Source organism: Nerophis lumbriciformis, linkage group LG07 (genome assembly GCF_033978685.3).
Source record: "Nerophis lumbriciformis linkage group LG07, RoL_Nlum_v2.1, whole genome shotgun sequence".
NCBI lineage: Eukaryota > Metazoa > Chordata > Actinopteri > Syngnathiformes > Syngnathidae > Nerophis > Nerophis lumbriciformis.
The window spans coordinates 13,073,780-13,090,278 of record NC_084554.2 but is presented as its reverse complement, the minus strand read 5'-3'; the positions used below and the strand labels follow the sequence as shown (position 1 = coordinate 13,090,278).

General features: G+C 39.3%; 1 protein-coding gene across 3 annotated transcripts in view; it reads right to left on the bottom strand.

Annotated features, from left to right (window-relative positions):
* Window positions 1-16,499, bottom strand: part of ptprn2 (protein tyrosine phosphatase receptor type N2) — a 439,783-nt gene that overhangs the window by 350,860 nt on the left and 72,424 nt on the right. For all 3 annotated transcript variants that reach the window (XM_061965795.2, XM_061965796.1, XM_072913464.1), the window contains exon 9: window positions 8,825-8,911. In XM_061965795.2, coding sequence (XP_061821779.1) covers window positions 8,825-8,911 — 87 coding nt within the window. The remainder of the gene's footprint in view (window positions 1-8,824; window positions 8,912-16,499) is intronic.

The window sequence follows — 16,499 nt, the reverse complement described above, 5'->3', positions numbered from 1 at the left end:
TTTGGTTTTGGAATTGGATTGCATTGTTATGGTATTGCTGTGTATTGTTTTGTTGGATTGATTCATTTAAAAAAATGGAAAAATAAATAAATAAATACATTTAAAAAATACATTTATTTTTTTTAAATGAGAATCGATTCTGAATCGCACAACGTGAGAATCGCGATTCGAATACGAATCGATTTTTTCCCACACCCCTAGTAGTCAGGGTTGTTTTTTTTTAACACAAAAGGCGCACCGGATTATAGAGCGCATCAAAAGGGTCTTTTTTTTTTTCTTTCTAAATGTAAAACACTTCCTTGTGGTCTACATAACATGTAATGGTGGTTCTTTGGTCAAAATGTTGCATAGATTATGTTTTACAGATCATCTTCAAGCCGCTTTCTGACAGTCGCTTCAGGACGCGCCGCTTTGTGGGCGGTCTTATTTACGTGGCTCACCTTCGACAGCGTCTTCTCCCCGTCATCTTTGTTGTAGCGTGCAAGGACGGGAGTGGAAGAAGTGTCAAAAAAAAGGAGCTAACTGTTTTAATGACATTCAGACTTTACTTCAATCAATAACGGAGCAGCATCTCCTCATCCGTGGGACGGCGTGGCGCAGTGGAAGAATGGCCGTGCGCGACCCGAGGGTCCCTGGTTCAATCCCCACCTAGTACCAACCTCTTCATGTCCGTTGTGTCCTGAGCAAGACACTTCACCCTTGCTCCTGATGGGTGCTGGTTAGCGCCTTGCATGGCAGCTCCCTCCATCAGTGTGTGAATGTGTGTGTGAATGGGTAAATGTGGAAGTAGTGTCAAAGCGCTTTGAGTACCTTGAAGGTAGAAAAGCGCTATACAAGTACAACCCATTTATCATTTATTTATTTATCACTAGTGCAACAACAAGGCCGAAAATGTGTCCCGTGAAAAACCGTCCGACCGGAACTCTCTAATAACTAAAGTTCCGTGAGTGAATTATGTAAACCCACTACACTGGTAGTTTTTAGCGCTTCCATAAATTAGAACGTTACGCTACATTATATTAGAAATGGCAACAGCAGAGGATGAATGTCCCATAACAAGAAGATAGTGAAAAAGAAGAAGCTTATCGACTACGGACTACAGCGGCGGACGTGCACAACTTTTCAAGACTTATGCAGATCTCAAATACACATCAGCAGGTACCAGAAGGTAAGAAAAGATGGTTTTGCATAATATTGTGAAACAAAACACCAGATAATGTGTCTGCTAATGGGTGCCATTTTGCAACCTTCTACACACACCATAGTAATACTTGTATCTCTGACTACAGTAGCCGTAATGGGCCGACAATCCATCAAGCGGTGCGGCTTTGAAGTCATACTAAAACATTTTGACAGATTTTTGAGTGCCGTGTGTAATGTTCTTTATTTTCAATGGAACATTTAAAGTTTTGGTATTGTTTACTGGCGTCATATTGCAGTCTACACTTATGTCTTACGTGTGACTACCATGATCACACTTATTACACCAGGTACAAGATAAAATTGCTTCGAGGTCGGTAAGCACAACCAGAATTATTCCGTACATTAGGCGCACCGGGTTATAAGGCGCACTGTCGATTTTTGAGAAAATGAAAAGATTTTAAGTGCGCCTTATAGTCCAAAAAATACGGTATAATGTCGTGGTGCAACATTGTCGACAAAAATAATTTGTCGATAATATGCAGTGACGTCATTGTTTGTCTTTTTCTGGACAGAAACGAGCGTGCGCAAGCTGTCGCAACAGGAAGATTAAAATGACTGGGGCCACTGGCAACAACACCACAGGTGAAGACCTAGAAAGTATGGAAATATTTCACCTTAAACACATCAAAGTGGAACTCCCTTTTAAAGGGGAACATTATCACAATTTCAGAAGGGTTAAAACCATTAAAAATCAGTTCCCAGTGGCTTATTTTATTTTTCAAAGTTTTTTTCAAAATTTTACCCATCATGCAATATCCCTAAAAAAAGCTTCAAAGTGCCTGATTTTAACCATCGTTATATACACCCGTCCATTTTCCTGTGACGTCACATAGTGAAGCAAATACAAACAAACATGGCAGATAGAACAGCAAGGTAGTGACATTAGCTCGGATTCAGACTCGGATTTCAGCGGCTTAAGCGAAATTGAAGAAGAAACTGAAGCTATTGAGCCATATCGGTTTGAACCGTATGCAAGCGAAACCGACGAAAACGACACGACAGCCAGCGACACGGGAGAAAGCGAGGACGAATTCGGCGATCGCCTTCTAACCAACGATTGGTATGTGTTTGCTTTTAAGTGTTGTAATGTTTTTAAGCTAAATTATTGGTAAACACAGTTTATGTATAATAATTTACGTAAAACCGCAAGTAATGAATAAAGTTTTCATCAATTAATATATTCTGTAGACATACCCTCATCCGCTCTCTTTTCCTGAAAGCTGATCTGTCCAGTTTTGGAGTTGATGTCAGCAGGCCAGGGAAGCTAGGGTCGATATTCTTCTCTTGATCATCTTCGGTGGCATAAGGGACAGTAGAAGCAGTGTGAGCCAAGACATCCAGGGGGTTTAGCTCGCTCGTCTGCGGGAACAAACTGCCGCCATTGCTTGCCGTGCTACCGAGGTCCTTTGTCCCTGAATAGCTCACACAGTCCGGCAGATTCAATGTGGGTCTGGCGGCAGATTTCTTTGACTTTATCGTTGGAAATGCATCTGCTTTGAGTGTCGCAGATTATCCACACATTCTTGCCATCTCTGTCGTAGCATAGCTTTCGTCAGTAAAGTGTGCGGAACAAACGACTGACCATTTTCGTCGGCTTTCCCCACACCCTCGTATTTTGAACAAATTTCGTCCAATTTCTTGCCACTTTCGCATCTTTGGGCCACTGGTGCAACTTGAATCCGTCCCTGTTCGTGTTGTTACACCCTCCGACAACACACAGACGCGGCATGATGTCTCCAAGGTACGGAAAACAGTCGAAAAAACGGAAAATAACAGATCTGATTTGATTCGGTGTTTGTAATGTGTTTGAGAAAATGGCGGATTGCTTCCCGATGTGACGTCACGTTGTGACGTCATCGCTCCGAGAGCGAATAATAGAAAGGCGTTTAATTCGCCAAAATTCACCCATTTAGAGTTCGGAAATCGGTTAAAAAAATATATGGTCTTTTTTCTGCAACATCAAGGTATATATTGACGCTTACATAGGTCTGGTGATAATGTTTCCCTTTAATGCCAGTACGTATGTTATGCGCAAGCATTTAAAGCGAATGCAGTCTCCGACTCTCCTCGGTCAGACGGTTAGCTAACTAGCTAACAAAAGAGAGAAGAAGCTATATAGAAAATATATTTACTCTATTATTTTTGTATGCATCTTTTAAACTTTCTTCTTTTTGAGGAAATTACATAGCTTTGGTGTTTAGTTTGTTTTTTTGCTGTCCTTTGTTTACATAAAATAATTATACTGAATTTTTATTGGCACTTTGCCTGTTCTTGCTTTAAAATGGACAAATGTTGAAAATAGACATTTTTGTAACTGCCTAATGAGCAGTATAGTTACATTAGGAATGCATATTTCAGAATGACACCATCATTATATTATAATGTTCGCTTGCACATGCCTGAAAATATTTCAAAATGAATTTAAAAGCAGACGGCTGAATTTGAGCCATTGATTAGATGTACGCTTCATATTCTGATTAGTCGACTAATCGATAAAGAGGAACTGCACTTACTTTGCCATTTTGCCTATCGCTCACAATCACTATGAAAGACATGAAGAAGAATATATATTTGTTATTTCATTCGAACTAGTAAATAAAAGTTGGCGGACAACAGATGGAATGGGAGGTCCTCTGTTCCGCCCATAAAACCCAATAAATAACCATCAAAAAATTGCCAACAATACTCCATTTACATTTCGTGACTTGAATATTAACCATGATATTGTTATTATAAGTGCTAACGCAGACAAACTATTATAGCGGCGCCATGATCACAAGCTTGTGTGCCTATGTTGACATGATCGACTAGTGAGCCTCTCCCTCGCTCAAGGAAGTTTGTTCTAGATCAGGGGTCACCAACGCGGTGCCCGCGGGCACCAGGTCGCCCGTAAGGACCAGATGAGTCGCCCGCTGGCCTGTTCTAAAAATATCTCAAATAGCAGCACTTACCAGTGAGCTGCCTCTATTTTTTTTAATTTTATTTATTTACTAGCAAGCTGGTCTCGCTTTGCTCGACATTTTTAATTCTAAGAGAGACAAAACTCAAATAGAATTTGAAAATCCAAGAAAATATTTTAAAACCTTGGTCTTCACTTGTTTAAATAAATTCATTAATTTTTTTACTTTGCTTCTTTTAACTTTCAGAAAGACAATTTTAGAGAAAAAATACAACCTCAAAAATTATTTTAGGATTTTTAAACACATATACCTTTTTACCTTTTAAATTCCTTCCTCTTCTTTCCTGACAATTTAAATCAATGTTCAAGTAAATTTATTTTTTTTATTGTAAAGAATAATAAATACATTTTAATTTAATTCTTCATTTTAGCTTCTGTTTTTTCGATGAAGAATATTTGTGAAATATTTCTTCAAACTTATGATTAAAATTCAAAAAAATTATTCTGGCAAATATAGAAAATCTGTAGAATCAAATTTAAATCTTATTTCAAAGTCTTTTGAATTTCTTTTAAAAATTTTGTTCTGGAAAATGTAGAAGAAATAATTATTTGTCTTTGTTAGAAATATAGCTTGGTCCAATTTGTTATATATATTCTTACAAAGTGCAGATTGGATTTTAACCTATTTAAAACATGTCATCAAATTTCTAAAATTAATCTTAAGGAAAAATTACTAATGATGTTCCATAAATTATTTTTTTAATTTTTTCAAAAAGATTCGAATTAGCTAGTTTTTCTCTTCTTTTTTTCGGTTGAATTTTGAATTTTATAGTGTCGAAATTGAAGATAAACTATGTTTCAAAATTTAATTTTCATTTTTTTCGTGTTTTCTCCTCTTTTATAAAAATGTTAGTGGCTAGCTAGTTAAAATGGGATATTGTGATTTCACAAGACTGTCTTAGAAGTGATCATTTGAAAATGTTCAATTTAAAAAATGTGCACTTAGAGAAAATATAAAAATAAAGTGTTGCATATTGATATTTATCTGTTTCTATATATATTTATTGTGAGAAATCATTAAGATGATCAGTGTTTCCACAAAGATAAATATCATTAATTATTTATAATAACAGAGTTAAAGGTAAATTGAGCAAATTGGCTATTTCTGGCAATTTATTTAAGTGTGTATCAAACTGGTAGCCCTTCGCATTAATCAGTACCCAAGAAGTAGCTCTTGGTTTCAAAAACGTTGGCGACTCCTGTTCTAGATCATAAATCATGCCTTTCATCTGGATAGTAAAAAGATGAGGACGTATTCCAAAGACTTGGTGCATTCTTGCATCCAATTTAGCCGCGGTAAGAATGAGAATAACATGTTTGGTTCAACTCCCCTTTTCTTTGGCGAGGATTATGAAACATTCTTTATCTAAACGGGACTATAACTACATCCTATTAGTCGACATCCTAATGACCGCAGACGTTGTACAGTAAGTGATGTTTTATAATGTTTGTTGGCTCTCATAAAGTCTGCAGTGAGTAAATATCAGTGATGATGTTGGGGGGGGGGAAGCAAATGTGATGAGTTTGAGATTAATGCTTAAAATGATCAAATTACGTAAATATAAAATGTTATTATAAATATGCCTGTTACTACATTACATATATACTTACATCATGTTTATAAAACCTTAATGTAGGTATTTTTAAGGACGTTCTCGTGCCGTATAGAGCGACTCCTATAGACTATTGTAAGCAGACTTTTGATCACATTTATTTACTATTTGGAATGCATGAAAAAAAGAAAAACATATGTGTTCTTCTCTTAAATAAGGATTGGGAATGATAGACAGAAGTCCAAAAGAAGGTGCAGTTCCCCTTGAAGAATAAAACAGCCGTTAGTTGTGGACAAATAAACAGGCGGAAGGGCATCAGACGAGAGGGGCCTTTCTGACAGCATATAGTACAAAGCCCATCCATCCATCCATTTTCTACCGCTTGTCCCATTCGGGGTCGTGTTGGGTGCTGGAGCCTATCTAAACTGCGTTCGGGCGGAAGGCGGGATACACCCTGGACAAGTCGCCACCTCATCACAGGGCCTAATTACATCAGTCAATCAGTGTTTAAAAAAAATCACCTCCAAAACTCACTGCAAAAAGTCAGTGTTCAAAAACAAAAAAAACAAAAAAAAAATTAGGGGTATTTTACTTGAACTAAGCAAAATTATCTGCCAATAGAACAAACAAATTCGGCTTGTCAAGACTTTCCAAAACAAGTAAAATTAGCTAACCTCAATGAACCCAAAAATACCTTAAAGGCCTACTGAAATGTGATTTTCTTATTTAAACGGGGATAGCAGGTCCATTCTATGTGTCATACTTGATCATTTCGCGATATTGCCATATTTTTGCTGAAAGGATTTAGTAGAGAACATCGACGATAAAGTTCGCAACTTTTGGTCGCTGATAAAAAAGCCTTGCCTGTACCGGAAGTAGCGGACGATATGCGTGTGACGTCACAGGTTGTGGAGCTCCTCACATCTGCACATTGTTTACAATCATGGCCACCAGCAGCGAGAGCGATTCGGATCGAGAAAGCGACGATTTCCCCATTAATTTGAGCGAGGATGAAAGATTCGTGGATGAGGAAAGTGAAAGTGAAGGACTAGAAGGCAGTGGGAGCGATTCAGATAGGGAAGATGCTGTGAGAGGCGGGTGGGACCTGATATTCAGCTGGGAATGACTAAAACAGTAAATAAACACAAGACATATATATACTCTATTAGCCACAACACAACCAGGCTTATATTTAATATGCCACAAATTAATCCCGCATAACAAACACCTCCCCCCTCCCGTCCATATAACCCGCCAATACAACTCAAACACCTGCACAACACACTCAATCCCACAGCCCAAAGTACCATTCACCTCCCCAAAGTTCATACAGCACATATATTTCCCCAAAGTCCCCAAAGTTACGTACGTGACATGCACATAGTGGCACGCACGTACGGGCAAGCGATCAAATGTTTGGAAGCTGAAGCTGCATGCGTACTCACGGTACCGCGTCTGCGCATCCAACTCAAAGTCCTCCTGGTAAGAGTCTCTGTTGTCCCAGTTCTCCACAGGCCAATGGTAAAGCTTGACTGTCATCTTTCGGGAATGTAAACAATGAAACACCGGCTGTGTTATCCGGCACAACAGTCAGGGGGTGCATTCTATGGCGGGGGTGCGTTATTCGGCACAACACCTGCCGCAATACACCGCTTCCCACCTTTGCTGTCTCCATTGTTCATTGAACAAATTGCAAAAGATTCACCAACACAGATGTCCAGAATACTGTGGAATTTTGCGATGAAAACAGACGACTTAATAGCTGGCCACCATGCTGTCCCAAAATGTCCTCTACAATCCGTGACGTCACGCGCTGACGTCATCATACCGAGACGTTTTCAGCAGGATATTTCGCGCAAAATTCAAAATTGCACTTTAGTAAGCTAACCCGGCCGTATTGGCATGTGTTGCAATGTTAAGAATTCATCATTGATATATAAACTATCAGACTGCGTGGTCGGTAGTAGTGGGTTTCAGTAGGCCTTTAAAATAAGTATATTCTCACTAATAACAAGTGCACTTTTCTTGGTAAAAAAAAAATATGTTGAAAAATATTCTTAAATTAAGTAATGATAAATGATAAATGGGTTGTACTTGTATAGCGCTTTTCTACCTTCAAGGTACTCAAAGCGCTTTGACACTACTTCCACATTTTATCCATTCACACACACATTCACACACTGATGGAGGGAGCTGCCATGCAAGGCGCTAACCAGCACCCATCAGGAGCAAGGGTGAAGTGTCTTGCTCAGGACACAACGGACATGACGAGGTTGGTACTAGGTGGGGATTGAACCAGGGACCCTCGGGTCGCGCACGGCCATTCTTCCACTGCGCCACGCCGTCCCTAGTAAATGCTAGTGCCATTATCTTGACATAATGATATGCGCTCGGCATCATGATTTTTTTTTCATGCTTGAAGCAAGAAATTATTACTTTAAAAAAGCAGTTTTATACTTGTGAGTGTTGATGACACAGCTTTGCAACACTTGATATTCTAGTTTCAAGCATGTTTTACTCAATATAGGTCATCAAATCAAATCTGTAATATCTTACTGAGATCATTTAGGACCAATAGCCTTAAAACAAGTAAAACACTAACATAAAATCTGCTTAGTGAGAAGAATTATCTTATCAGACAGAAAATAAGCAAATATCACCCTTATAGGAGATATTTAATCTTACTTAGATTTCAGTTTTTGCAGTGCAGAGTTTGGATCCAACACTCCAAAAACAGGAACTGTATGAGTATCCAACATTGCAACAACAATAATAGTCAGAAAAGAGGAGTAAATGTTAAAAACAATTGGAACCATACAGGAAATACAGTGCGGAAAAGTGTCATTTTGCAATGCGGCATGCTGAACATTATGGAAAGCACCACTCTACATAGCAACTGACACTGGGGTCGAAGTTGGACTTGTTAAGCTAGCCAACACTCCACCATCAGGCGGCTAATGTGGATGGTGCAACCCCCCCAAATGTGTCACGTTTCATGTGTCAGGTAAATCGCGACAAATGGGGCCCATATGAGTGAATCCCCATCCTACTATACTTTCATAACAGTTTTCTTTATTTACTTTTTTCATGACGCCTCACTGGCACTTACGTGAGCTGGGTGAGATCTGAAGCGTGGAGGTCCAACTGCTGCGTGAGTCGCTCCATCAAATCCAAAGCCTGGTCAGAGGTGAGTGAGCTGGGGGGGTGGGAGCAAGGGAGTGAGGGGGGGCACACAGACAGCGAGGCGTCACTCTCAGCCAGTAAAAAGGACAATACAGCAAGCATTCACATCCACAAATGGAGTTTGTTAAATCTGTGTTTTTCAACCACTGTGCCGCGGCACACTTGTGTGCCGTGAGACATTGTCTGGTGTGCCGTGGGAAATGATGCAACTTCACCTAATTGGTCCAAAAAATATTTTTTGCAAATCAATAATTATAATCTGCAAATAATATGCCGTTGTCTAGTGCATGGTTTTTCAACCACTGTGCCGCGGCCCACTAGTGTTCCGTGAGATACAGTCAGGTGTGTCGTGGGAGATTATGTAGTTTCACCTATTTGGGTTCAAAATATTTTTTGCAAACCAGTAATTATAATCTGCAAATAATGTGCCGTTGTTGAGTGTCTGTGCTGTCTAGAGCTCGGCAGAGTAACCGTGTAATACTCTTCCATATCAGTAGGTGGCAGCTGGTAGCTAATTGCTTTGTAGATGTCGGAAACGTTGTTTGTCGTGATCCCAATATGCAGACGACAGTGGGACGCAGCATGCAGGTTGTAATGTTTACGGCTCAAGCCTTTATTGTGAAAGTCTGTATCCTTACTGCTGTAACAGGATGTATTGGTTTCACTAACCGGAGGTAGGAAAATGCCGGTGTTCGACCAAGAGGTAAAATAATAAACTGAGAAATAAGAGTTTTCTACGTCCAGTTATTATCCAGATTAGTCTATAATACTTCTCGTGTATAGCTAATCACAACACAGGTGAAAAGGTATTTAATGCTAAAACCAAAAATAAGCAAAAGGCGAGTGCCGCTAAGAAAAGGCATTGACGCTGAGGGAACAAAACTAAAACTGAACTGGCTAAAAAATCAGAATGCTGGACGAGAGCAAAGACTTACAGCGTGCTGAGCAAAGACGGCGTCCACAAAGTACACCCGAACATGACATAACAATCAACAATGTCCCCACAAAGAAGGATAGCAACAACTTAAATATGATTGATAGCAAAAACAAAGCAGGTACGGGGAATAGCACTCAAAGGAAGACATGAAACTGCAACAGGAAAATACCAACAAAACAGGAAAAGTCACCAAAATAAGAGCGCAAGACAAGAACTAAAACACTACACGCAGGAAAACAGCAAAAAACTCAAAATAAGTCACGGCGTGATGTGACAGGTGGTGACAGTACACCTACTTTGAGACAAGAGCTATATTGATGCATGCTTGGTTATGGTTTAAAGTCATATCCAACAATTGCGACAACGACTTTTTACTGTCATTATCGGCTGCTGAGTTTCATTGTTTAATGATTTCTGCTGGTGGTGTGCCTCAGGATTTTTTAAATGAAAAAAATGTGCCTTGGCTCAAAAAAGGTTGAAAAACACTGCTATAGTGTCTGTGCTGTATAGAGCTCGGTAGGGTAACCATGTAATACGCCATATCAGTAGGTGGCAGCAGGTAGTTAATTGCTTTGTAGAAGTCGGAACGCGTCGAGGATGGTCTGTCATGACCTCAAGATGCAGAGCATAGTGGGAGATGGCGTGCAGGTAAAAAGGTATGTAACGCTTAAAGCAAAAATGAACAAAACGGAATGGAAAAGGCAATGAAGCATAGGAATGGCTATGGAAAGTAAACAAAAACAGAATGCTGGACGACAGCAAAGACTTACAGCGTGCAGAGCAGAGACGGCGTCCACAAAGTACATCCGTACATGACATAACAATCAACAATTTCCACACAGAGAAGGAAAGCGTCCGCACAACCGTAAATGGTCTTGTTTGCCAATAGAAAGCAGGTCAGGCAATAGCACTCAAAGGAAGGCGTGAAGCTGCTACAGGGAAACACCAACAAAACAGCGCATGACAGGAACTAAAGCACTACACACAGGAAAACAACAACAAACTCAAAATAAGGCACGACAACCTGGTGGAGTTTAATTTTTTAACGTTTTCTGCTGGCGGTGTGCCTCCGTATTTTCTTTATTAAAAAAATGTGCCTTGGCTCAAAAAAGGTTGAAAAACTCTACGTTAAATCATATGACAAGTGGTTACCGTATTTTTCGGACTACCGAAAATGCATAATAAAGAAGGAAAAAAACATATAAAAATCGCACTGGAGTATAAGTCGCATTTTTGGGGGAAATTTATTTGATAAAACCCAACACCAAGAATATACATTTGAAAGGCAATTTAAAATAAATAAAGAATAGTGAACAACAGGCTGAATAAGTGTACGTTATATGAGGCATAAATAACCAACTGAGAAGGTGCCTGGTATGTTAACGTAACATATTATGGTAAGAGTCATTCAAATAACTATAACATATAGAACATGCTATACGTTTACCAAACAATCTGTCACTCCTAATCGCTAAATCCCATGAAATCTTATACGTCTAGTAAGGCTGCAGCTAACGATTATTTTTCTATCGATTAATCTATAGATTATTTTTCGATTAATCGGTTAATCTATAGATTATTTTTCGATTAATCTATAGATTATTTTTCCTTTTACCGATTATTTTTTTAATTTAAAATGAAGATGAAAAAAATAAATGTAGGCCAGTCAAAAGGCATGGCTTTTATTTACAAAAAAAAAAGTATGGCCACTCAGTCAACATTGACAACAACATGACAAAATATTCTGTAACAATGTAAACATTTAAAATTTTAACATTTAACAAAATTAAAAGTAGCTTATTTGCTTTTTAATGTACAAATATAAAAGTAAACATCCAGTGCAAATCTTAATATTCTGCAATAGTTTAAGCATTTCAAAAGTAAAAGTGTTGCTTATTTTGCTTTAAAATGTGCAATAATAAAGATAAACATCCAATACAAAAAAGTGCGTATTTCCTTGAATTGGCGCCGGGTATATAGTATTCGCATGCTTCGAATTACTGCCGGGTTAAACTCGTTTCGCAAAATAATTAGCGCATGCTTAGCATTACCGCCGGCCCAGGATTAACGCCGGGTCAAACTCGTTTCGCAAAATATTCTTTTTATTAGCGCATGTCTAGAATTTCCGCCGGGTCAAACTCGTTTCGCAAAATAATTAGCATATGTCTAGAACTTCCGCCTGGTCAAACTTCTCACGTCACGAGTCCTCATTTTCAAAATGGAGGAGGCTGATTTCAATCATTTGAAATCGCATAAAGGGAAGAAGATTAAGAGCTATTCAGTAGGATTTAAGGTCCAAGCTATTGAATATGCTAAAAAGAACAGTAAGCAGCTATGTTTTATTAATATACCGTAGCTGTGTGTGTCAAATATGAGTCATTAAATGACTCCCGCCTCCTGCTGGTAGAGGGCGCTAGTGATCCTTCTTGCGACTACCGGTACTGCAGAAGACCGGTGCTGCAGAAGAAGACAACAAGCCACAAGAGTGAGCAGCGATTGTTTGCTTGCACTTTTAACATGGAGGATTACATATCTAAAATAAAACAGTTTTCTAAACTGGACTTTCAATCAAAGCAGGAGGTAATACTTAAAGGAATATCTCCATCGACACACCTATTTAAAACTGAAGAAAGATAAGGAAGACTTCTATAAACAAGTTATCGATGCTTTTGATCAGAATACTCATTTATAAGAAAAGGTAAGACCATAATAACGTTTTTTTTTTATTAAATGTGCTTTTCATGATGGTATCCTTACATCACTCAAATTTATAAGCGCAGGCCTAAATTTACCCCACGCCTTTTGGTAAGCGCAGGAGTGAGAAGAGGTTTTAAATTAATTAGCGCCCCGGAGGCTATTCAAAGAAATAAGGTATGCGATGCGTCGACGCACAAAAACGGCGTCGACATATTTACGTAATCAATGACGTCGACTACATTGACGCGTCGTTTCAGCTTTAATGTCTAGTCTCTTACGTGAATGAGCTAAATAATATTATTTGATATTTTACGGTAATGTGTTAATAAGTTCACACATACCGTATTTCCTTGAATTAGCGCCGGGGCGGTAATTAATTTAAAACCTCTTCTCACTCCGGCGCCTACCAAAGGCATGCGGTAAATTTAGGCCTGCGCTTATAAATTTGAGTGTGATGTAAGGATACCATCATGAAAAAGCACATTTACCGGTAATTTAAAAAAAAAAAAAACTTTACTTATAAATGAAGTCCATGCGCCGCTCCTTCTGAACAAAAGCATCGATAGCTTGTTTATAGAAGTCTTCCTTATCTTTCTTCAGTTTTAAAAGTCTCTCTGTCTCGATGGAGATCTTCCTTTAATTATTACCTCCTGCTTCGATTGAAAGTCCAGTTTAGAAAACTGTTGTTGTCACTTCTTCTGCAGCCGAGTAGTCGCAAGAATGATCCCTGGGATCACTAGCGCCCTCTACCATGAGGCGGGAGTCATTTAAAGCCTCATATTTGACACACGCAGCTATATTAATAAAACATTTTTACTGTTCATTTTAGCATATTCAATAGCTTGGACCTTAAATCCTACTAAGTAGCTCTTTTATCTTCTTACCTTTATGCGATTTTAAATTATTTAAATTAGCCTCCTCCATTTTGGAAAATGATGCCTTGAAAGGTGAAGTGTCACTCGTGACGTGACAAGTTTGACCCGGCGGGAAAACGAGGTATATGCTAATTATTCTGCGAAACGAGTTTGACCCGGTGGTAAAACGAGACATGCGCTAATTATTTTGCTAAACAAGTTTGACCCGGCAGTAATTCTAAGCTTGCGCTAATTCTAAGCATACGCTAATTATTTTGCGAAACGTGTTTGACCCGGCAGTAAAACGAGGCATGCGGATAATATATACCCGACGGCAATTCAAGGAAATATGGTAAGTCGCTCCTAAATATAAGTCGCACCCCCGGCCAAACTATGAAAAAAACTGCGACTTATAGTCCTAAAAATACGGTACTTGAGCATCAAAGCCCACAGTGACACCTAGTGGACTGGATGACACAGGTGTGCATGTGCGCGAAGAATGACACAGGAAGGAAAGGGGGCCGGGGGGGTACCAGCTGCCTCTTCAGGCCTGGTAAATCACCAGCTTTTTTTTTTTTTTTTCTGGCAATGAGACAAACAATAAGGTGCAAATGGAACCTGCATGAGGTGTAATGGCTGCATCACATGGACTCGCCTCTGCCTCGCCTCATCTTTCCTTCCCTTCGCTCACCACCGCTCCCTCCCGCGCACGCACAGAGCGCGAGTACGAACACACGGCCCCTCGCCGCGAGATGGGAATAATAGGGTGCAAATGGAATGGAGGTGAAGTGTAATGGCGGTCTGATAAAGCCATGCCTCATCTCAGCTCAGTCCACGTCTTCCCTCTCTCGCTCCCCTCAGAGACTAAATCGCTGAGGAAATAGACCAAACAAAAGGTAATTTGTGGAAGGGGGGTGGGGGGGGGGGGAATAAATGACAAGGACATAGAAGAAAGCTACTTGGTTGCTGTCCATTGAACTGAGAATATGTGGCGGCGGGGTGACCGAAGAGTCATGGACTGCATTGTTTGAAACAGCTAATTAACATTTTAACTCCCAACAGACCTTTAAAAATGATTACAACTTGGTGACATTCATTTCACGCAGACTTTTAAAGGAAAACGGCACATTTAGGGGGGATTTTGCCCATCACCACCAATCCCTGTATGAGACAAGAACACACATTCCTTTTTCTGTGCATTCTAAAGAGCGAAAAACTGCTAGTACAAAGGCGGCTAACAATGCACATTATAGTGATATGAAGCAGTCTAAAAATCATCCAAAAAGCCAGAAAAGTAGTTCCTCTGTATTAGTGTTGCCCCGATACCATTATTTTGGTACCGGTACCAAAATGTATTTCGATACTTTTCGGTACTTTTCTAAATAAAGGGGACTACAAAAAAATGCATTATTGACTTTATTTTAACAAAAAATCTTACGGTACATGAAACACATGTTTCTTATTGCAAGTTTCTCCTTAAATAAAATAGTGAACATACAAGACAACTTTTCTTTTAGTAGTAAGTACCATATTTTCAGCACTATAAGGCGCACCGGATTATAAGGCGCACCTTCAATGAATGGCCTATTTTAAAACTTTGTTCATACATAAGGTGCACCGCATTACAAGGCGCATAGAATAGACGCTACAGTAGAGGCTGGGGTTACGTTATGCATCCCGTAGTTGCGAGACCTGTTGTGGCTCAATATTGGTCCATATATAAGGCGCACCGGATTATAAGGCGCACTGTCAGCTTTTGAGAAAATTGGAGGTTTTTAGGTGCGCCTTATAGTGCGAAAAATACGGTAAACAAACAAAGGCTCCTAATTTATTCTGCTGACATATGCAGTAACATATTGTGTCATTTGTCATTCTATTATTTTGTCAACATTATTAAGGACAAGTGGTGGAAAATTAATTATTAATCTACTTGTTCATTTACTGTTAATATCTGCTTGCTTTCTCTTTTAACATGTTCTATCTACACTTCTGTTAAAATGTAATAATCACTTATTCTTCTGTTGTTTGATACTTTACATTAGTTTTGGATGATACCACAAATTTAGGTATCAATCCGATACCAAGAATTTACAGGATCATACATTGGTCATATTCAAAGTTTCATGTGTCCAGGGACATATTTCCTGAGTTTATAACTATAATATAATTTTTTTTTAAATGAAAATAGATTTTGTGATGCTAAAAAATATTGATGTAATTATAGTAGTATCGACTAGATATGTTCCTGTACTTGGTATCATTACAGTGGATGTCAGGTGTAGATCCACCCATGGCGTTTGTTTACATTGTCACGCCGGTGAGCTACGGTGTGTAGTGAAGCATGTTTAGCTGTTCCTCGTCCTGAAGGGATGATACTTGTAAGAAACGTCCTTATTTCTTATTTCCTATAACCGACTCAGTGGCCTAGTGGTTAGAGTGTCCGCCCTGAGATCGGTAGGTTGTGGGTTCAAACCCCGGCCGAGTCATACCAAAGACTATAACAATGGGACCCATTACCTCCCTGCTTGACACTCAGCATCAATGGTTGGAATTGGGGGTTAAATCACCAAAAATGATTCCCGGGCGTGGCCACCGCTGCTGCCCACTGCTCCCCTCACCTCCCAGGGGGTGATCAAGGGTGATGGGTCAAATGCAGAGAATAATTTCGCCACACCTTGTGTGTGTGTGACAATCATTGGTACTTTAATTTGTCGCCATGGAGGCGAGGATCAGTGATTTAAAAGAAGCTACAACACTGCCGACTGCGGGTGGACTTTAGCCGCTAACTAGCTAGCCATGTTTTAAAGCACCTCTTTTTAGAGGCGGTATGGTACCGGATATGATTCATTAGTATCGCGGTACTATACCAATACCGGTATACCATACAACCCTACTCCACAATAACAATAGCTTGGTTATATAGTCAGGTCACAGCACTTAAATGACACTTGGTTGGTAGTTTTGGGATGTTTTTAGAGCACTTTATAGGTGGAATAGTTGAATCCCAATTACCTGCATTGTAGCCTCCTTGTACTAGCAGTTTTTTGAATTATTTGTCAATGGTCTGCTTTCCGAACATCAATCTGGTTTTAGAAAGAGACATAGCACCATAA